The sequence below is a fragment of the Theropithecus gelada genome, chromosome 20 (assembly GCF_003255815.1).
Source record: "Theropithecus gelada isolate Dixy chromosome 20, Tgel_1.0, whole genome shotgun sequence".
In the NCBI taxonomy this organism is placed as follows: domain Eukaryota; kingdom Metazoa; phylum Chordata; class Mammalia; order Primates; family Cercopithecidae; genus Theropithecus; species Theropithecus gelada.
In genome coordinates, this window is record NC_037688.1 from 73,555,283 (window position 1) to 73,577,510 (window position 22,228).

General features: G+C 41.1%; 1 protein-coding gene across 1 annotated transcript in view; it reads right to left on the bottom strand.

Moving 5' to 3' along the window:
- Positions 1–4,033: 4,033 nt before the first annotated feature.
- Positions 4,034–22,228, bottom strand: part of C20H16orf72 (chromosome 20 C16orf72 homolog) — a 29,668-nt gene continuing 11,473 nt past the window's right edge. The window contains exons 3-4 of the mRNA XM_025370089.1: positions 20,195–20,470; positions 4,034–7,064 (exon numbers count right to left, since the gene is read on the bottom strand). Coding sequence (XP_025225874.1) covers positions 6,820–7,064; positions 20,195–20,470 — 521 coding nt within the window. The 3' untranslated portion in view covers positions 4,034–6,819. The remainder of the gene's footprint in view (positions 7,065–20,194; positions 20,471–22,228) is intronic.

The following is a 22,228-nucleotide window of genomic DNA, read 5'->3' on the forward strand; positions in this document are numbered from 1 at the left end:
GCTGATTCTAACATGCAGGAAGGAGGAGAAACACAAAACTAGAGAGTAAAGAGGAGAGAGGGGGAAAGAGAGGCTGGAGGCCAGTACAGAACCCAGGAGAGAGACCTCGGACTCTGAGAAGGGAATCTTACCCAGTCATGCCAAGACAAGCACGTTTAAACGCTAACAACTGAGTCCTCACTTCGCGCCAGGCGTGGTGCCAGGCATCTTCCACACCAGTCTTAAGGCAGGGCCCCGGAAGGCAGGCCGCCAGTGGGACTGTTGCCTACACCCTACTCACCCCAAAGTCCTTCTCTTAACCACCACCCTAGTTCTCGACAGACCTAAGGCCCAGGAAAGGGAAAAATAGGGAGTTCCTTGTGAAAACCTAGAAAACGTCAAGCTACTTTTTATGAACTCATTCAAGAAATGTCTATACCTACCCTGTGCTGCATGCTGAGGTCCAGAAAACCCAGGTTTTCAAGCTGGCTGTGAAATCAACACAGCTGGTCACATACAGCATCCTGTTCAGTGAAACAGCAAGAAGCTATAAAGTAAAGACAATTCGACACAGAAAGCTAAGAACTGCTGAGACTTGTTTCACCAGTTCTGTGTGTGTTCAGTCACCGAAGGTGTGGATGGGTAAAAGATCTTGACGGGAGAGTTATTTCTTACCACAGATCACATTCCAGCCTGTCTGAGAAACACTGAGGATGGGCAAGAGGTGAGCCTTCCTGTGCCCACTGCAATTGTGTACGCAAACACAGTTCTATACAACATTCATGTTAACCTAGGAGGTCCCAAACAGCAAATCGCAACTTCTTGGTAGTTACAAATTTCTACGTACACCTTGAATCAACATGGCCATGGTGATCTTGAGACTTACCATGGGGAGAAGAAATTGGGAGTGATTTAAGCTCCTGCCCACTACCCTCAAGGACTGTTTAACAGGTGATCCCCTTTTCCCCAAGGAACTTCAGCCCTGGCAACGCCACTCCTGAGGAAGAGGTATGAATGGTCTGAGAATCCTTCCCTAAAGCTCTGTTATAGTGGCACACACCTTGGGGGGTTTATAGAGGGCATTCAGATTATATGAGTCCACAAGCAAACAGTACCGAGTGTTGAGCCCACTGGACCCACAGGTGCCAAAAGCAGCCCAATGGTAGCTGGCTGCCCCAGGTACCCCCAAACCCTTCTTCCAGGGTCAGGCTGCAAAACTCAGCCAGCTGAGCCGTCCTTGTTGCTGAAGCTGGAGAAAACCCCAGGCCTCCTGAAGCTCCCAAAGGCAATTCCACTAAGTGATGAGAGCCCTCGACACTTCCAGCAGCACTCAGAGATCACGCCCACCAGGCCTAAAAAACAAGCAAATGCTATAGCCCTCCCCAACAGCGGCAGTGCACGGCAACCACACCAGAACCCCATACTCCCTTTACTTTGGCTGAAGAGGAATAGCTTCCCAGCTTGAGGGTTAAGTACTAGTGAAGCAAGGCAGCCTGTACTTGCTGGCCTGTGGCATCTCCTAGGGCATTCAACTTCAGTTTGAAAAATTAATATCTCTCACATGTGGACAAGCCCTTTCCCTAAAACTCACCACTTAGTTCGTTACCTATTGAGGATGCAGTGAGCTATGAGAGTGCCACTGTACTCCAGCCTAGGCAACAGAGTAAAACCCTGTCTCAAAGAAAAAAAGGGTGGGCTAATTTTTCTTTTTCTTTTGAGACGGAGTCTTGCTCTGTCACCAGACTGGAGTGCAGTGGTGCAATCTTTGCTCACTGCAATCTCTCCGCCTCCCGGGTTCAAGTGATTCTCCTGCCTCAGCCTCCCGAGTAGCTGGGACTACAGGTGTGTGCCACCACGCCCAGCTAATTTTTGTATTTTTAGTAGAGACGGGGTTTCACCATGTTGGCCAGGATGGTCTCGATCTCTTGACCTTGTGATCTGCCCACCTTGACCTCCCAGTACTGGGATTACAGGCATGAGGCACCATACCTAGACAAAAAGGGCTAATTTTTCAATGGCATGTTGAGATAAGCTACTAGTCACATTCCAGAGTTCTCTAGGGCTCTGCTGATGGGAGAATTATAAATGGAGATGTAAATGTATCCAACTTCCAAGGAACACAAGTCACTAACATTCACATTTTTAAATTTATTTTTCTATTTTTTCTATTTATTTCACAGATAAAACTGAGCCATGAGAGGCAAACTTACCTAGGTTCCCAGACCTGGTGGTAGAGTCAGCATTCAAGCCCACATGATATCAAACAAAAAGCCTTCCTTCATACAATCAGGTAAAAAGCAGATTAAAACTGAAAGGTCACTTCTGCCGAAGGGAGTGTAAATACCCAACACTGGCTAAGGTGTAAGGGAACAGGCACCCTTACTTTCTGATCGAAGTATTAACTGGTACCTTGCAGAACGTACTCTGGCAAGACCCATCAATATTTTATAGATGAACTCCTTTGACCCAGATAGTTCATCCGCAGAAATTTGTCATCGAGAAACTTACAAAACAGGCCGGGCACACTGTCTCATGTTTGTAATCCCAGCACTTCGGGAGGGCAAGGCGGGCAGATCACTTAAAGTCAGGAATTCAAGACTAGCCTGGCCAACATGGTGAAATCCCGTCTCTACTAAAAATTAAAAATAAAAACTAAAATTAGCTGGCCGTGGTGGCACACACCTACAGTTCCAGGCAGGAGAATCGCTTGAACCCGGGAGGCAGAGGATGCAGTGAGCTGGGATCACGCCACTGCACTCCAGCAACAGAGACTCTGTCTCAAAAATCAAGAAAAAGAAAAAAATTCACTGCTGCATTACTAATTATAAAAAAACGGGAACCTGTATCAAGGCTCATCCATACAAGGGAATACTATTCTGTCATAAGATTTCACCATATTTGAAACCCCGTATCTAACAAAAATACAAAAATTAGCCAGGTGCAGTGGCAGATGCCTGCCAGCTACTTGGGAGGCTGAGGAATGAAAATTGCTTGAACCTAGGAGGCAGAGGTTGCGGTGAGCCAAGATCGTGCCGCTGCACTCCAGCCTGGATGACAGAGTGAAACTCCGTCTCAAATAAAAAAAAAGATATCATCATATTAATTTTAATGTATAAAAGACTTATATATACTATAAGCTGCTGTGTGGCTCAATATTTGCTGTTTAAAATCATTTTTTTTAAACACTAAAAAGAAAATGAGGGGCCATCGAAAACTTGACTTGCTACATCACAGGCGACTGTCTACTGAACTTCACAAGGAGCCTGCAGGTCCCACTATACGAAGTAAAACCCTGGATCTCATCCCATCAAACCCAACAGTACAACACATGGTCTGACAGCCAGCCTGGGTGCTCAGGCCTGATCCTCTCTTAAATGCTGCCCCCACTAAAATATCACACACCTCAAATATTCCAAAGGGAGGCTAGAAGCTGGCCTTATGGGGTAAGGTCATCTGAACTATCAAAGCTGACAACCTTCAAGAAGGGGTAGCAGGTACCATAAACACAACTTTAAACAAGGGGTTCCTCTGGAAGAACTTTTCTAGTCACTTCATTCCAAAAGTCCAGAATGTATCTCTAAAGATTCCCATCCTCACCAAAACTAAATACCTCAGTTACCAATCTAAGGAATGAAATGCCAGGTTATAACATACTATATGAAGTAAAATGCAATGAGATTAATCTGCTAACATAGTCACCACTAGAGGTAGTAGCCAGGCCAAAACCTTAATCATTCTGTTCATCATTTTCTAAAATTATGGTCCCATTTCAAAATCATCTCTTGGCGTCTTGCACCGGCCTCTGAGGTTGACTGACCCTCTTAGGGTCGGATGTTGGCCATCCCTCTCACTATAAAGGACGTTAGCCAGTTTTCACTGTTGAATGGAAATCTTCAGGCCCAAAGCCACAATTATTTGAGTTTAACGAGTTCCAGTAGCCCTTAGAAAAAAACATTTAGAAAGCTAATTCCTTTTTAGAAGCCTAAACTTCATTTGATTGCATCAAAAAGTTATTCAGATGTGATGACCAAAACAAAACTGCAGACAAGCCCCATGGTTTTTTTGTTTTTATTCATTTGATGATTAAGGTGTGTTATCACTACTCCAGTTGGGTAAACCACATTGAAGAATCTGACTGCAGGTCTTTAGATTCAGCCAAACGCTTTCCATTAATTTTGTTCTGTAAAATATTAAACATTGTAATATTTCAGCCATGCTCAGAACGCTGCAGTCTAAGAATGAACTGCAACCTGCCCATGCCAAGTTAGGGCGACACGAGCAGAACTAAGGAGCTATGATGTCTAAAAGAATCAGAATCTGGCTTAAGACGAAGAGAGGTTCTGTTCAAACTAAACTGTTTCGTTTTTAAATCTACCCTTAACTGTTCAAGAAACTGAAAAAGTCAACTTGTTTTTAAAGTACCACACAGGTATGCAATCTTCCGTGATTTGTTTTGCATCTAAACTAGCACAGGGAAACATTTCAAAAATCTAGCTGTCAGAAGTAAGTTTTCCTAAGAGAAATCATTACGCGTCTACCGGTGAGCTTCATGTTTATTCTGTGCGTGGGGTAACAGGAGAGAGCAATGGGACAGAGAAGGGAAAAGCTGCAACTGGGTGACAAATGCTTTAGGTGCATTTGAAAGTAAATGCAATGGAAAAAAGTAACAAATGCTAAAGTTTTGTAAAAGTTTAATGAAGCCAATAAGGCATATAAATTGTGTTCTGGCAGACATTAAGACCTGCTTTCTTTTACCAAAGAAAAATGGCACATGTTTTATCAAAATTTGACAATTCAGAGTAAAGGGTACTGAGATTAAGCTTCAGAGCACCAACTTAAACAAAACAACCAAAAAATTGTTATCCAACTTGGAAGGAGGAACGAGAACCAAGGCATAAAGGGGAATTAAATATGTGTTCCTCCATCTCAAAATCCTTCTAGGAATAGGAGCTCTGACCACTTGTGAGCAACACATTGCACCACCAAACCCCAATTCCAGAATCTAAATTTACAACGATAGAGAAACAAAGGTAACTCCAAATGCATGTCTTGTATATTCCAAAGGGAAGCTTGAAAGTATTCATAATACATAGGCTTGTCTGTTTCAGGTAAAATGACAGATTGCTATAATTCTTCCTGCTATTATAGTCAACAAAAAATGATCCACTTTTGCAAAAATTTAGAAATATCTCACTTTCATTCCTAGTTTTAGTATGGAATTCACTTTTTAAAATAAGGGCTACATCTATAATGAATACAAGAACTTCAATTCACACATTTCTAAGATTCCATTCACATCCCACCCAATCAATGAATGAATATTTATGGTTAACTCAGCAAAGTTTCTTCACAGAAAGATATTATTAAATGGCTGAAGAAATTGCAAACTTTAACAAAGTGCTGTGAGTAATTACTGGAAAAACCCTTACACTGATTTGCAATGGTCTTTTAAGGATAAAAATAGAAGTAACTGATAGTGGACTACAAGTTTGCAAGGAAACATTTTTCACTGTCCTACTTGATATATAATATAATAATATGATAGAATAAATTACAGTACCTGGCAGGCTGACATCAGTTCTTCATCTAAAAAAACACTATCATTCAGTTCAGGATATTAAAAATGAAGATGAAACATGCTCTAAAACATTGTAGCTACAAGAGGTCTTATATTTACTCAAAAGAGGAATCTATTGAGAACTTTTATTTAGGTCTACCTAACAGCTAGAGAATCTCCATGCGATTCCATCTTTTCCAGAATGAGATTCCAAACTGAACTTTTTAGGAGAGGGATTGGAGGAACAGGGAGAGTTGGGTTTTGCTATTTTAAGTTGCAATCACATTATTAGTAGATAAAAGAGAGCTTTATCATCTTCCACCCACTCCAATGGAAACTGCACTAAGCAGGGCCTCCATGAAAAATGTAAAATGATAGACTAGAAAACCTACCCCACCATCCATCTCCCTCTCCCTCTAATACTGAACCAAAAAGGAAGCCCATTCTCAAAGTTCATGACCTCTCTACTTTAGGTCACCTCGAATGCAGTCTACATGTTTACATTTACCACAAGGAAAGTACCCCGCATGGGAAGTAGTGTTTGTCTTAAAACTGAGTACTTTAGGCCTACAGGGTTAATCTGGGGGCAGTTTAATATTAATATTGCTACTTTAGAGCACTAACACACACAAAGTGAATCCAATAAAGCTCTGTGCATTGATTCAATATTAAGTATTAATTGCATGACCATCATAGCACCTCTTTACATCACACAATCACCAAAATTAGAAACTGCTTTGAAAACTAAAAACAGGGCACAGTCCAATAATTAGAATTGCACACTGTTACTATATAGAAACCAGGTGCACGGTACAGTGCAACTGCAAAAATGGAAGCCAAATCATGTTTTTAGACAATTTTAGGAACCTGGCAATACTGTTGAAGCAAAATACTCAACACAGCAGGAAATGGACCCCCCCCCCCCCAAAAAAAAAGCATTCTATAACCAAATAAACATCTGATATTTCCTTTCCCTTTGAGAATAAATACAGTTAAGGTCACTTTTAGCCTTGGAACGGATATATGTTTGCCTATGATGATCTTGCTAACGACTACACAGTATCTGATGTCCTCTGCTAGGATTATAGTTTTAAGAAAGCCATAATTACAAGAGGCATCTACTATAAATACCTAGAACTTCCTTTTATGGCAACCACTATAGAATTCACTTGTCTTAAACAGTGAACAAGGGAAGATGGCCTCATGTTTCCTTTGCAATTATAGTATATGTTGAGGATCAAGTGGCTTTCAAGCAGCATGGTGGGTGTGAAAATGTTTGCAGTTTAGATCATTCTGTTGCGTTTATGGGTTGGTGAGTCTGTAATGACATCGCCACACTGGGCTGAGGTACGCTTTCTAGTTCCACCATTGTCCAAGTGGAGTGCCATTTCTTCTGATATGAAAGTGTTCAAATCGACATCATGGAGTCCATTTCTCCTTCGACTAGCATTCGATCCACTGCTTACATGTGTAGGAGAGCCTGGGGTACTCGAACGCACGCTTATACTAGCCATTGCACCACTAAGACCTAGGAAGAAGAAAAAAGGTTTTAGAGTTGCTCAATTATTTAACCCTTTTGAAAGCAACCCACTTACTTTCCATGTTGTCACAATGTCAAAGCATGTCTGCCTATTTTCTTTATAAGGGATTACTGGCAAGCAATTAAGTTTTATTCTGGAAAAACATACCATGTGGTCTTAACATATATCTTATTGGTAATACTACCAGTATCTACAATATTGGTAACTACCAATTACTAAAAGTTACTATGTGTCAATCACCATGCTAGGTGTACAAATATCTCATGAAATTCTCCCATCTATGAGGTAGGTACCGCACACAATTTACAGATAAGGACAGGAGCATTTGCTTTAAAGACAAGACATTTTTGGTTACCCAAAGTTACCATCCCAACAGACCCCTCTGATGAGTGTGTATGTGTGTGAAGTGTTCAGGAGAGCCAGAAATCACTTCCAGGCCTGGCCGGGCTTGTTCCAACATCCCCTCTAGATAAGGTGATCACATAATTTATCATCCAAAACAGTATTACTGTTGAGCCCGAAAAGAGTAACTGTTAAAACTTCTACTGGTTGTGAAGAATCCTGCTGCTTTGTTTTCAACATTAAGAGTTACTGAATCCAGGGCTGGGCGTGGTGGCTCACACCTGTAATCCCAGCACTTTGGGAGGCCGAGGCGGGCAGATCGTTTGAGGTCAGGAGTTCATGACCAGCCTGACCAACATGGTGAAACCCCGTCTCTACTAAAAATACAAAAATTAGCTGGGCGTGGTGGCAGGTGCCTGTAATCCCAGCTACTCTGGAAGCTGAGAAGGAGAATCGCTTGAACCCGGGAGGCGGTGGTTGCAATGAAGCGAGACTGCACTCCAGCCTGGGTGACAAGAGCAAAACTCCACCTCAAAAGCAAAAGAAAGTTACTTTACTGAATCCAGAATATACCCAGCACTCATGGATACTCATTCCTTTCCTTAAACTCTTACACAGTTAAGGAGCCAAACTTACATTCCACTCCTAAATGTTCAGGATAAACCTGTGGAAGTACGAGTCAGGCCAGGAAACGTGAACCACAGTTGCATTTTTAAAAACCTACCGTCATTGGCAGTGATCTGCCTTAGGAATTTCCCCTTCCACTATTCTCGCCTCACCTAGGGATCTGTTATTGCTTGACTAAATTTATAACACAATTTAGTATAATCAATTTTCAAATAATAGGACTTACATCTTAGATTTTCAAGTAAGCTTAGAGGTTTCATTTGACAGGGGCCCAATTCTTTCTAATCATGAATTCCATAAATATGTAGTTTAAATTTGAACTTTAAGTTGAAGAGTCTCTGCCTCCTATCACATCAAATCATTCCCCCTGACGTTTTTCTCCACCAAATATTCTGTGAATGTTCTCAAAACCATGGCCTCTCACTATCATCGCACATGCTGACAATGTCCTCCGGGCCACACCTCCCTTCTGAGGTGCTCAACTCCGAACTCTAGATGTCCCCCCATTCCTTTCTGCACTAATCCAACCAATCCCCTGGCTGCTCTTCCTGCAGAAGACGCATCCTCCCTTCCCGCTGGTGGTCAGAGAAAATCAAACTGTCCCTCTTTGGCCGCTCAACCTTTCCAAGGCTAGCACCTATTAAAAAATAAAAGCATTAACGTGAGAGTACTTCCTACATCAGGTACTATTTCAATTACTTCCTATGATACCTATAATATCTCCATTCTGCAGACAAAAATCCAAGTTTAAAAGTAATTCAGCCAAGGTCAACAGGTAGTAAACAAGAGCTGGGACTCTCACTCAAGTGTAATCTATATTCCTAGGATCCCATTCTGATCCTTTTCCAAGCCTAGAGTATTTTAGCAAAAAAAGGTGGCTGCAGGTTGGTCCTAGGGTCAGCCTGCCTCTTAGGCCGCATCTCTTTGAACAGTTTTTCTCCCTTCCCTTCCTGCCCTCTTCACTTCACCCTTAGACCGAATCCCCACTACCAACATCATGCAATTTGCAGCTCTCTGAAATAGTGAGGCCTGCAACTATCTCTTTCAACATTTGCAAATGTCTGTCACTCCCTGAGTGAGCCCATCTATTCCCCAGCACTCTCTTCTGAGGCTCCTTTCCTGGTTCTCCTACTGGCTCCTCTTTCCTCCTCCTTGAAATTGAAACTCTCTGCTCCCTCCTCAGTCGCCTTGGTGGGGGGGTTCCTTTCTGTTCCTGAAAGGCTGGTGTCACCCTGGGTGATATCCTCAACCCCTACCTTACCCACACGTTACCTAAAACTGGACTAATGAGCTCAAGGGCCTTCCCAGATTTCTAACTGCCTACTGGACATCTCAAACTCAACACCATCAAAAAGGAACTTCACTTCCTCTACCTCAACCGGCACAAGCTTATTTTTAAAAAACAAACCACAAAAAACATCTTGAGCTATTTTTCTATAGCATGGTACAACCAACCACCTCTTCCTATAGAAAATATCTTTTCATCTCCATCTAATGACCTTAACACAGTGCCTGGCACATAACATTCATTTAATTCTGAAAAAGAATAATACCTCAAAGTCCTACCCCCTCATGTTGAAATCCACTGACATCCAAGGCTCAGCTGTTGATGTTTATTCACCTCTCCAACACCAGGAAATAAACTCAGGTGGTTCTCTTCACTTAAATCACTGCCATCAAGTTTAAAACTCAATTATCCCCATTGTTGGCTTTTTTTAAAGTTCTACAGCAAGACTAAACTTGAGGGGAGAGCCATGCCTTCTTATATCCTAGTCTCAGGCTGTAACGTATTACAAGGTGCCCACGTTCTTCAAAAATCAAGATCCCCTTTGTCATTTCAAATGACAAAAAGAATTCAACAAACCCCACCTCAATGCCGTTGTTAACATAGGAGTCCCATGGCAGCATGTTTAATACCTAACAACAAATATGGAAGGCTCAAAACACTGTATCAGAAGTGGACTAGGGATTTCAAGCAAATGTTCCTTATTGTTTCAATTGCCATTCTTCATGAAAAAGAAGATGTGTTAAACATCAATTTGGTCAATCTGAAAATTCCAGCAGTTTCTGGGAAATCAACTTTTTCTACTGGGTGTATAACCTGGGTGTTTAGCTTGATAACTGTAATGTGCAATATGATCTATGACTGACTCTCATAGCAGTGAAAATATTTTCAAAGTTTGCCTACCTAATCTTCCCCAAAAAGACTTTTCACAAAGGTCAAAAATAATTAAGATTAACAACCAAAAAAGGTGCATTTTGACAGCCCAAATTTTATTTTACAAACCAATGACAGCTACTAGAAGATGCTTTAGGAAACCTTAGCTAAGCCACATAATCAGACCTATACAAGTACAGAAAAATCTAAACATGCTTCAGAACTAAAAAAAAAAACAACAAAAACAACAAAAACAAAACCAAGTTGTAAGTCCTGAGGGCATACAACTTAATTTCTACCAAAAACATACTTTTTCAAAAGGGCTACGGGAATATCAATTGACAAAAGCAGAACAAGTAGCATGATTAGACAGAGAAGTCTTAATTGCTTAACACAAGATAAACTCAGCAGTTTTAAAGTTTCTGTATCCATTTTAAATGATTAGTCCAGGGGTGGAAAAAGATGAGGATGGTTTCATCACACTTTGAAAAGGAAAACTCCCACTGGAGCTAAAACAAATTTACAGTCCAGGTTATAAGAATCCAAGTTACATGGTAAATTATTAACTATTATTTTCACACCAAGTTCATGCTTAGGCAGTAAGAAAATCCTGTTTGCAGCATTAATTACATGTAATTCAGTTTCCAGGCACATAGTTAGAGGTCACATACAGGCAGAGAAAGAATAAATGCCAGTCCAGTCATCTCACTGCCTCAGTCCAGCAGCCAGTGGCCCAGGACTTCATCTACACTGTCTATCTGCTTCCCAGCCACTTAAACCACATGAGGGAAGGTAAGGCAGCTAGCCCTGGGAGGTGAGAGGACACCGTTGATCCACCAGCGCAGGTGCAGGGCCCTCTGCAGATCTGTTCCACCAGTGTTATCTCCCATAGAAAATGGGATTTGAAATCACAACTTAAACAAAGTGGGTAATATCCTGACCAGGGGCCCTAAGAAACTGGCATTCTTGCATTGGAAATGAATTGCACTATTCAGATGCACAGCACTCCTTTTGCACAAAGTTGTGTTCTGAGGTGCCAGGACATCCAAGCACTTGCAGTGTCAATGTCGTGTTTAAGATGTACCAGGGGAGTTCAAACATTTAAAAAGGAATTCTACTAGGAAGATTTCGGTAATTTGAAGTAGATACCACTCCCCACCCCGATCTGTAAATTATAATACTGAATTTTTATTGAAATAAAGCACACTAAATCAAACCAATTACAAAGATACATGTGTCACACCAAGAAAACATTTTCAGTTATGCTGACAGCCCCAAATGCTTTCCATTTTTCAAAGACAGTGTTTAATGTCATGGGAAAATTGCTCACGACGTTAAAATGAAAAAAGCAAGATACAGTATCATATATGCAGTATGATCTCAACTATGAAATAATTTTAATATTTATACATTGAAAAAAAGACTAAAAGAAAATGCACCAAACATTGAACTGCAGTTAATCTCTATATAGTGGGATAACAAGATACTCATTTACTTATTGAAAACTTTCAAATTTTCCAAGAAATTAATCATAAAATCAGTGAGAAAATTAAATTTGAATGAATATAAAAACTGCTTAAACAAGCACCAGGCTGAGTAATCTGTCTTTGAGGCATGCTACATGGCCCTTTCCACTGCAATGAAAAAAATGTTCAACAAAATGTTACTGCAAGTTCCACACAATTTTGCACTACTGATGTTGGAAGCTTTATGTCCTACCTCCACAAACTTCAGCAGCTAACATCTAATCTTAATACACAGAAAATGCCAACTTCTTATTGAAAATTTTAATGGTATCTTAATTGCCTTAACTGTTCTTTTCAGGGGTTGGTTTGAACAAAGGGGCGTAATTTACAAATTTCAGACTTCACAGAAAATTCAATTAAAGAAGATTCTTTGAAATAATTCATTTTAAGTAATTAAGAGATTGCTTTGGTGCATTAATCTCTTACATCTAATTTCCAAATGTTTTTTAGACACATTTTACTTTTAAACAGCTATCAACAGTTCTGTTATTTCAAGAAGATGCAGACTGCAACATTCAACAAGCATTCCTTAAGAATCAACTGTGTTCCACACACTGCTGGGAGGAGTGTGGGTTTCCAGAGAGAAGGAAGGATTCTGAAAGGTGAATGGTATAATCCAACACGTTGGTTCTAATTAATTCTCTACAACAGAAAACTGCAAGATGTTTCTTTCGTACTATACCATCAGGTTGTTTTATTTTGTTTTGTTTTGTTTTTTTGAGACTGAGTTTTGCTCTTGTTGCCCAGGCTGGAGTGCAATGGCGCGATCTCGGCTCACTGCAACCTCTGCCTCCCAGGTTCAGGCAATTCTCCTGCCTCAGCCTGCTGAGTAGCTGGGATTACACGCATGTGCCACCACGCCTGGCTAATTTTTGTATTTTTAGTAGAGACGGGGTTTCTCCATGTTGGTCAGGCTGGTCTCGAACTCCTGACCTCAGGTGATCCACCCACCTCGGTCTCCCAAAGTGCTGGGATTACAGGCGTGAGCCACTGCGCCCGGCCATACCATCCATCAGTTTTAAAATACTTAATCGAAACATTCGTGCTGCTGTCAAGACATACTTCTAAATATTTAGCTATAGTGATGGAAGAGGTAGAAGAGAGTGACACGAAAGGGGCAAGACACAGCCAAACACAATTAAATTTATTCTTAAAATGATCAATTGTCTAAGAAATTTTATCAGGAGTGATTTGTTCTCAAAAAAATGTGGTAACTTCCTTATCACTCTGGCATGTGTAGGGCCACAGAAGGTTTTGACAAACAAAGGGTACAAAAATCTGCACTTGGAGGAGAAAGAAAATCTTACTGGTTTAGGCTGCCTAAAATGAGCTTTCCTTTTCTAGGGAAAAGGTAGCAGTTTTCTATTTTGGATGTGACAAATTAGTTATCTGCCTTACATTCTTCTTTGTAAAACATCCTATCCAACCTTACACCCCAAACCCGATTTTGAATGATTTTTTCATAGAGCCCTACACCCAGTTTCTCCAAATCCAAGAATATTATCAAGCAACTTAATGATTTAAGAGAATAAGAAGTTCCATGCAGTCCACAGAAAGACTCTGTTGGGCAAAAAAAAAAAAAAGGCGGGGGGGGGAGGAACCCAGAAATGCAGCCTATTAATTCTCAAGGAGATGACACTGTGCCTAATCTGATTCCCTGCGTTTAGATACTTCACACTGTCTACTGTAATCTATTAGGCCAGAAACTCCTTGAGGAGATTATTAGCATTTTTGTTTCTTTAATCACCTGCCCCTACTCTTAGCCTCTAATAAACAGAGTGCTTGGTATTCACTGTGTTCAGTAAATAAAGAACAATAGTAAAGGTTGCAGAATAACAGTAAGAACTCCTAACAGCAAATTCACAAAGAAAGCAGAGTTTTCAAACCAAGAAGGCCTCGGCAATCAACACTGAGGAGCTGCTGCTGTCTTGTAACTCACAAAGCACTGCTTTAAAAAAACAATTTACAAAGTTTTTTTCCTTTGTTTTGAAATTTTTATATTAAAGGCTAGACTGCCTGGGCTTGCCCAAGTCCCCCTGTCTTTAAAACTTGTTTTAAACAGGAAAGGAACTCACAACTGGTAAGAGTAAAGCCAAAAGCCAATGATAGTAATGGTTCCCATCAGTGCCTATTATGACACCAGACCCTGCATGCTGAAGGCCTTTGAGTCTGAAATGATGTGTAACTTTACAGAGGGACAACTCAGACCCAGTGGGGTTACCTCCAAACCCTGCAGTCAAGAATGTCATCAAAATCAGTTTGGGAACTAAACCAAGTGTCTGATTTTTATGAAACAGTCTGAATCAGGGTCAGCAGCTTGCAGAGACCACCTATGAGATGCTTCGAGTCAGAGTGGGGCTTTGCATAAAGCTACTGAGTGAAGTCTGACTTGGCATCTGGCTCCCCACCCCAGGACCCACGCCATCTTCTTACTCGGGACCCTTTTCACCTAACCCCCATGATGACAGCTCAGAATGAAGGGAGCCCAGATTTCAATCCAACCCTTTCCAGAGATAGCACTGGGTTGGACAGGGCAACTCCAAATCTCTCCCTCCAGTGAGGAGAAAGACAATGTAACCAACTTCACTAGTCGGTCACAACATCAGACAAGCTCAAGATCTTAGCAAGTAATATTTAAGGAGTCAAAGTTCTAAATGATCTGACCCCCTCCAGCGTGTTAGCTGCAATTTAAAATGTGACCTTTACTAAACAGGGAGGCAAAAAGCATCCCAGAAGGCAAAAGCCACTGGGCCTTGAGATCCTTGGTCTATTTTTATAGTAAAATTGCCCAGGGGAAAAGAGGGTACCCATAGGACCCGGAACAAACCAGAATTCTCCTTTCCTCAAGGCAAAGAATACTTCCAGTGTCATGGTAGGGTAGGTAACCTGCCTGGGTTCTCATTTAATGTATTATCTTATATCACCTTTCACAAAGGAGGCTGGCTTGGAGAGGTGGAGCACGTTGCCCAAGGTTACCAAGGAAAATAGCCTATACACAAAGACTACGTACTCTTCCTAACCAGTGAACCAGGGATACAGTTGTTTATTCACCTTTAAGTCTACTAATCCAGATTTGCTTATAGGGAAAACCACAGAAAGAGAGATAAAATTCACATCGTTTCTGATTAATTTTGAGAAGAAAAGCCTAAAGATCTTTCCCACCTCAACACCTAAGCCCTAGGTCTTAGTGGGGACGATGTGGTACATCTAAAAACGTAAGGGTATAGTGGTTAAGGGTGTGCATTTTGAGGCCAGGCACCGTGGCTCATGCCAGTATTCCCAACACTTTGGGAGGTCGAGGTTGGGGGATGGCCTGTACCCATGAGATCGAGACCAGACTGGACAACATGGTGAAACTCCAACTCTACAGAAAATAAAAGGTCAAAAATAAGAAATATATTGAAAACTAAAAATTTTTTAAATTCAAAAAAATATGCATTTTGGAGACAGGACTGGAGTATCTATTCTACCACTTACTAAACTGCTCCATATCTTAGCCAAGTAAACCTTTCTTCATCAACAGTGTTAATAACCCAGGGTAGGTATGAGGATTAAATGACAACCTCCTTAGTGTGATGCTGTTACAAAGTAAACAAACACTGAAAGAGGAGGTTTAATGGTTATCACCCTAAGGTCCCATGGAAGTCTCAGTTGTATGTAGCACCCTAGGCAAACAGGTTACATTATTTCCTGATTGTAGCTATCTGGGGACTGTAATTCTCAACCCTTTCTAGAGGTTCTGGGTCCCCACTGTGTTGTATTCACTTAGCAGACCTCTGTGGTAACTCCAGTGGTAAACTCAGAATACATCTATGTCAAGTTCTTTGCTATGTTCTGTTAAAGCCAAAAAAAAAAAAAAAAAAAAAAAAGGACCAAGACAAGGTCCATGCTATCATGTGTGCCGAGGGGAATGGGACAGTCACAGAAACAAATCAAGCAGCAGAGCAAATGCCTAGTTCAGGGAGGCTACAGAGATTGGGAGACCTGAAGGAAGGGTGTCACAGAAGTGAGGTATGAACACGTAGGGGCTGGACTCGTCAAACAGCACAGAGGTATTCAAGAGATAAACAGTATGGCTAGGATACCTAACCCCTGGTTAACACTGGATCATAAGGGTCTTGTAATACACCATGCTGAATTTGGACTTCACTGTGTAGGCCCCGGGGAAACTTTAAACCATGAAGTGACAAGACCAGAAAGATCATTCCAATGGTCTCATGAAAGATGGACTGGCAACAACAGCTCAGAAGGAAGTGAGAGCTGAAACATTAGCCCAAGAGCCCAGGCTCAACTCCTCCAGAGGGCCTGCCATGAGCGCCACACAGCTGGCTGTGCTGTAAAACATCCCTTTCTGCTCTCAGATTATCTTCCACATACCACATTCATGACCTGAATAGAAATTGTCCAAATCTATGTTTGCCTCAACAGAAAAAAGAATCGCTGTATATTGATGTATTTCCAGAGACAGCACCGAATCTGCCATATAGAGAATGTGCTGAATGGCTCAATGAGTCATTCTGCTGTTGGGGCAGAAGAATGAGTCCAACCTGACACTTCATCTGAGACAAATGCCCACGGGACACTTTGGAGATATACACCGGAGGACAGTGGGACATGCCGTCTGGCAGTCAGAAGAGAAGATCTAAACGAGAGGCCCAGATTTGGAAGTGAAGAGGTGGGGAACGTAATCTAGGGCAGTGATGGGGCCTGAGGACAGGTCAGGCAGGCCAATGTGGCAGAAGGGAAGCCAAGGTAAGGAGAAGCTCTAGAAGAGAAGGGATGAACAGAGGACCAATGAGAAGGGCAGGCAGAGATCCATAAAGCAGTCCAGAAGATTTCTGGGCTCAAGTATGCTGTTTACATAAAAACGAGTTACCAGTTATTAGTATTAATTTAACTCTTGGGAAATTTATAATGTTATTTTAAGACAGGATAACAAAGCAAGACAGAAATCTATTTAGCACATGCATGTTTATCTCTTTAATTCCTCCGTGAGTCTAACATACAAATGACTAGGTCCCACAGGACACAGGAAAAAAAGCAGTATGTTGCAGACAAGTGTCAAAATAAAGCACTGCATTAGTCTTTAAGCCCTGCTAGCACTAACTGAAGTAGCTTTGATAAAAACTATTTGAGGCCGGTGCAGTGGCTCACACCTGCAATCCTAGCACTTAGGGGCAAGCAGTGAGGCTGAGGCAGATCACCTGAGGTCAGGAATTCAAGACCAGCCTGGCCAACATGGTGAAACCCCTGTCTCTACTACAAATACAAAAATTAGCTGGGCGTGGTGACAGGCGCCTGTAATCCCAGCTACTCGGGAGACTGAGGCATCAGAATCACTTGAACCCAGGAGGCGGGAGTCGCAGTGAGCCGAGATTACGCTACTGCACTTCAGCCTGGGCTACAGAGCAAGATTCAGTCTCAAAACAACAAACACACAAACAAACAAACCTGTTTGATAACCATAAATTGATATACCTTTTTTTTCTTTAAACAGAGAGAAAGTTTCACCATGTTGGCCAGGGTGGTCTCAAACTCCTGACCTCAAGTGATCCACCCACCTTGGCCTCCCGAAGTGCAGACATTATAGGTGTGAGCCACAGCACCTGGCCAACTGATAAACTTTTGATTAAACCTGTTTACATTAGTCTCTCCCACTAAACTGGGTTCCGAGGCTTACAAGGGTAATGACTTGGGATCTCATTCATTGTCACACTCTATCTACATGAAATGTTCAGCAGGCATCAAGTCTGCCATATTCCTTTAAATTAAGAACATGTTTGTTTGGTTGGGCTGTATTTCATGGGGATAGGGGTAAGGAAGGGGAAAAAAAACTGAGGGAAAACTGTCCTCTCTTAAATACATAGGACATGAAGAGGAACGTTGAGTTTGCTTTGATTATAAACTCAAGCCTGCCTCAATATACCAATTCTTTTCCCATGTCCTTTTACTCTCCGAACACATGAATTTAGACCCACCCTCAATGCAAAACTCCAAAAACTTCAATTTGGCCTTTTACTTCATGAATTTGGCTAAGCAAATAATATGCAAGACTGAATTCTGGCATTGTATTTACCCTAACTATGAAATGTTTCCAAGTACATCTTAAAAGAGCACCATAACAGTGTTCACTTCAAACAAATCAGATAATAAGGACACCCAGTTAAAGTCACTAATCAGCATTAGTAGTTAACAATGGCCCTAGTACCAGAACCATTCAAATTACTTTAAATATTCAAATTAAACTACCAGTCTCCTTAATACACTGATGTTCTCACAAACCAGTAGAGCACAACTCAATATAATTTATGTTTCTGTAGAGTCTTTCAAGGGGCCCTATTACTTCACCACAACACTGTTTTAACCCATGAATTAAAGGTATGAACCCTAAGAGTAAGAATGCATTGTCTCCAATCTGTACTGGATTAGTGCTACATAAGAAATTTACTGGTGGTAAAGATCATTTTTTCCTACACAAAACCTTATATTTAACTTTTAAATCCTCACAACTTAAACATGTGAAAATTATAAACAGTCCCTTCAACTGTATCATTACTTAAAACTCCCAAAGTTCAGGAAAACAATAAATCACAGATGGAACACTTGCAATATAAGAAAATACATGGGAGTTGGAGGATACAGTTTTTTGAGGGCAGAGGGTGCCGGCTTGCCCTTTTTACTACTATGTACACTACCGCTACCTTAAGATAACAAGTGTGGTTTTTATGTTTCTTAAAACTCTCTTCTAAAATGTAACAGTACAATAGAGTAAAAAAGATACCTTAAGAGAAGCATGGAATGAGCCACAACCCTCTTAATAAAGGAAAAAAATCACAATACTTGAGACAACTGCATCAAATATTACCATGCACTAAAATTAATCTAACAAACTATGTACACCTCTAGTTAACTGTTTTCCCAAACTTTAGGGGAAAAGATGTGAAACTCTCTAATTCAGTATCAACAGATCAATCCCATTTTTGCCCGAGCTTCCAAAGTTCTGACAGCCTAACTACTCCACTCTATCAGGAACAGTATGCAGTCTTAAGTACTGTATCCATACAACCTGAACTTTCCTGCAATTCATGTTTTTGTTTTTAATTCTCCTAAACACTATCACAGAAAAAACAACACTGGGGTTTCAGGAAAGAACTACAGTTTGCCAGAGAGAACAAAATCTCTACAGGTATTAAAGTTTCAATGATTCAACTTCAATAAACTTTCTTTATATCCCACTATTTCTTAGTACCTTACCAGGTTACTTTGTTTTAGATGACTTGTACTATGGCCCAAAAATGTTAACTGTCAACAAGACTCATGGCCAGGCGCAGTGGCTCACGCCTGTAATCCCAGCATTTTGGGAGGCCGAGGTGGCGTGGATCACCTGAGGTTGGGAGTTCGAGATCAGCCTGACCAACATGGTGAAACCCTGTCTCTAAAAAATTAGCCAGGCGTGGTGGTGCATGCCTGTAATCCCAACTACTTAGGAGGCTGAGGCAGGAGAATTGCTTGAACCCGGAGGCGGAGGTTGCGGTGAGCCAATATCACACCACTGCACTCCAGCTCGGGCCACAAGAGCGAAACTCCATCTCCAAAAAAAAAAAAAAAAAGAATTCATGACCTAATTACTTCTACCTCCTTAGCCATCTGCGTGGTCCATGTTTTCACCATGGTTTCAAGCAAGTCTTATTATTCTGTTGCTTTCTTTCCTTAAGCAGTATTAAATGCTGTCACACAGGTTAACTCTCCCAGCTCTATTTGGAAGTCTGTATTAGAGAGCAACAAGCAACAACAGACTTATCACTGACTACATTCCCTGGGTTTCTCCAGCAATACTAAAATCCCCTAGCCAAGAGTGCCTTCTTATCACAGCTCTGGTCTGGGGAGATAGCGATCCACCTGTCCACTGGCTGCACTCTGCTGGGCCCGCCTCTTAAAGCGCAAGGAACCTGAGGGACGGGACGATAGGCAGAAGGTCGAGTCTTACATCCATCCTCTCCCACCATCTATAGCAGACCAAGTAAGAAAGGTATCAAGGGAGGTCCCAGGTCCCATGAGAACTAACCCAACAATCTCCCACCTTACTTGCCTGTCATGGACCATTAGAAATATAACAGAATTCTTAAGACACAAGGACTTCCTCTTTGACTTCAGAAGAGGAGAAAAACATGTACAACACATAAGTGTAAAGCGATAAATTCTAATCAACACTGCAGAAAGATATGTAATTTTAACACACCAATAAGCTCAAACTAACTTTCTAAAAACATTTTCTAGGATGGGTTATCTGACAGAAATCGCCCATATAAGGTTTAGCTTACATTCTATTAAACATTTCTAGAGCAAGCTGTTTACTGTAATAGACAAAAAACAGCATATCTGGACCTAAACCTAAAAGTGAAAAATGGGTCCACAGGCACCCTCTTAACCATTTTTCCAAAGAAATATGTTTAAACGGCTTTACCATGCAGAGCTATGGCTTCCCGGAAGGGTTGCAAATCAGTCTCTACAGATGAGCTAGTTTCCGTTGAAGTAGCTCGGTTAGGGGACACTACAGTCAGTCTTGGGGGAGCTCTAGAGTTTCGTGGTGGAGGAACTTTTCCACACAGGAAGCTGATCAAATCTTCTCTACGAATAGTTCTTCTGCGTTTTTTAACCCAAGCCAACACATCCTTATTGCGTCGCTGATAGCCAATCTGAATTCCAATATCAAAACTTCGTTGATGGGTATCCACGCTTTCTGTTAGAAATAAAGAAAAAGAAAACATGTATCATGATCATTAGAGTCAAACTGTATTCCCTCCTAAAGAAAACCATTTTACAAACTAACCAAAGTGAATACCATGATGTGGCCTCTGTATCAGTAATATAAACTGAAATGATTACAGTCATAATGAAAAGGTTATATATAAAATTTAATCTTAATATCTAAATTCAGTGTTGACTTAACACAGTCCTGGAGCTTGTCTTGTTAAAAAAAAATTTTTTAACAGAAACAGATTAGTTATCTGTAATGGAACTAGCTAAAATAACTTGCATCACATCATTCAACAGATGTCTAAGTATTGCACATGCCTCAGGCCACGCTCATCTGCATTTACCACGTCATTGTGGAAATGCACTCCTACTGACAGATTCAGCATCAAGATTCAGGAACAACCTGAAGACAGCGACAAACGTTTTAGAAGGAAAAATTAATTCTGATTGACGGCTCAACACTAAAACCAAATAGCATGGTGGAAACAAAAAGCTTTATTTCCCTGGGTATATTCTCATTCTCCTTCCAGTTCCCAACAGCTTCCTGTAACTCAACCATTCCCAATAGATCTCCCAGACTTGATTCTTTGTGTATACTCCACCTGGGTTTTGGTAAAATGACCCCTACCTTTCAGTGGTTTCATCTAGTTGAAAAAAGTATTTGAAAATTTAAGTCACTGCAATTTATTTTTGAGCTTCTGTGCCAGCAGAAAATCACCAGTATGTCTTTAACAGCATTAACCAACATCTTTACTTTATCCTTGAACTTTTTGTAAAAGCAACAACACTGTGTACATTTCTCTATTACTTTTCCCGGCTTTGATTATTTCATTTTATTTTATTTCATTTTTTGAGACGGAGTCTGTTGCCCAGGCTGTAGTGCAGTGGCTCAATCTTGGCTCACTGCAACCTCCGCCTCCCGGGTTCTCCTGCCTCAGCTGGGATTACAGGCGCACGCCTCCACACCTGGCTAATTTTTGTATTTTTAGTAGAGACCCGGCTTCACCATGTTGGTCAGGCTGGTCTCGAACTCCTGACCTCACTGACCGCCCGCCTCGGCCTCCCAAAGTGCTGGGATTACAGGCGTGAGCCACTGCACCCGGCGGCTTTAATTTCTTGTCTGCTATGTCTACAGTAGACGCTGAAAGGATGGGCAATCGTCAAACAATGTAAAGCTGTGTTCCAGGAAAAAAAAAAAAACAATCATCCAAACATCACAGAGGATCCCAAGCTGAATTTGCACTATTAAAGAAAATGTCAAGAGGGCAGCAGAACAACCAGAACTTTATAATAAGGCTGACTCTTTGGCAGATGACAGTCTTTATTGCTGAAGAAAGAAAAACAACGATATTGTCCACAGATCTTTTCTCTTAAAAAAATAATCAATGTAGGACCTGGGATGTTAAAAAGAAAAAAGACTTCAAAATAAAAAGGACCAGGACTAGAATTCGACATCAATTTGGAAACCTGATATGCTATAGACTGCATTCATATCTTCTCCATCACAACTTTGAGAAGATGGATTATTCTAATTTTACAAACATAAAAAGCAGCTCAAAAGTGAAGTAACTTCTCCAGTGTCTCACTACTGGTATAACGTGAATGAATAATCTTGATTTCTCACTTCTTCATAAACAAAGCAAGGACTCCACCATTTTGAATATAAATAGCATTAGAGACGATCACCACTTTCCCATCTCTTTAAGAAAAGATTTAGATGAGCCAACCCTAAAGGGGTGGA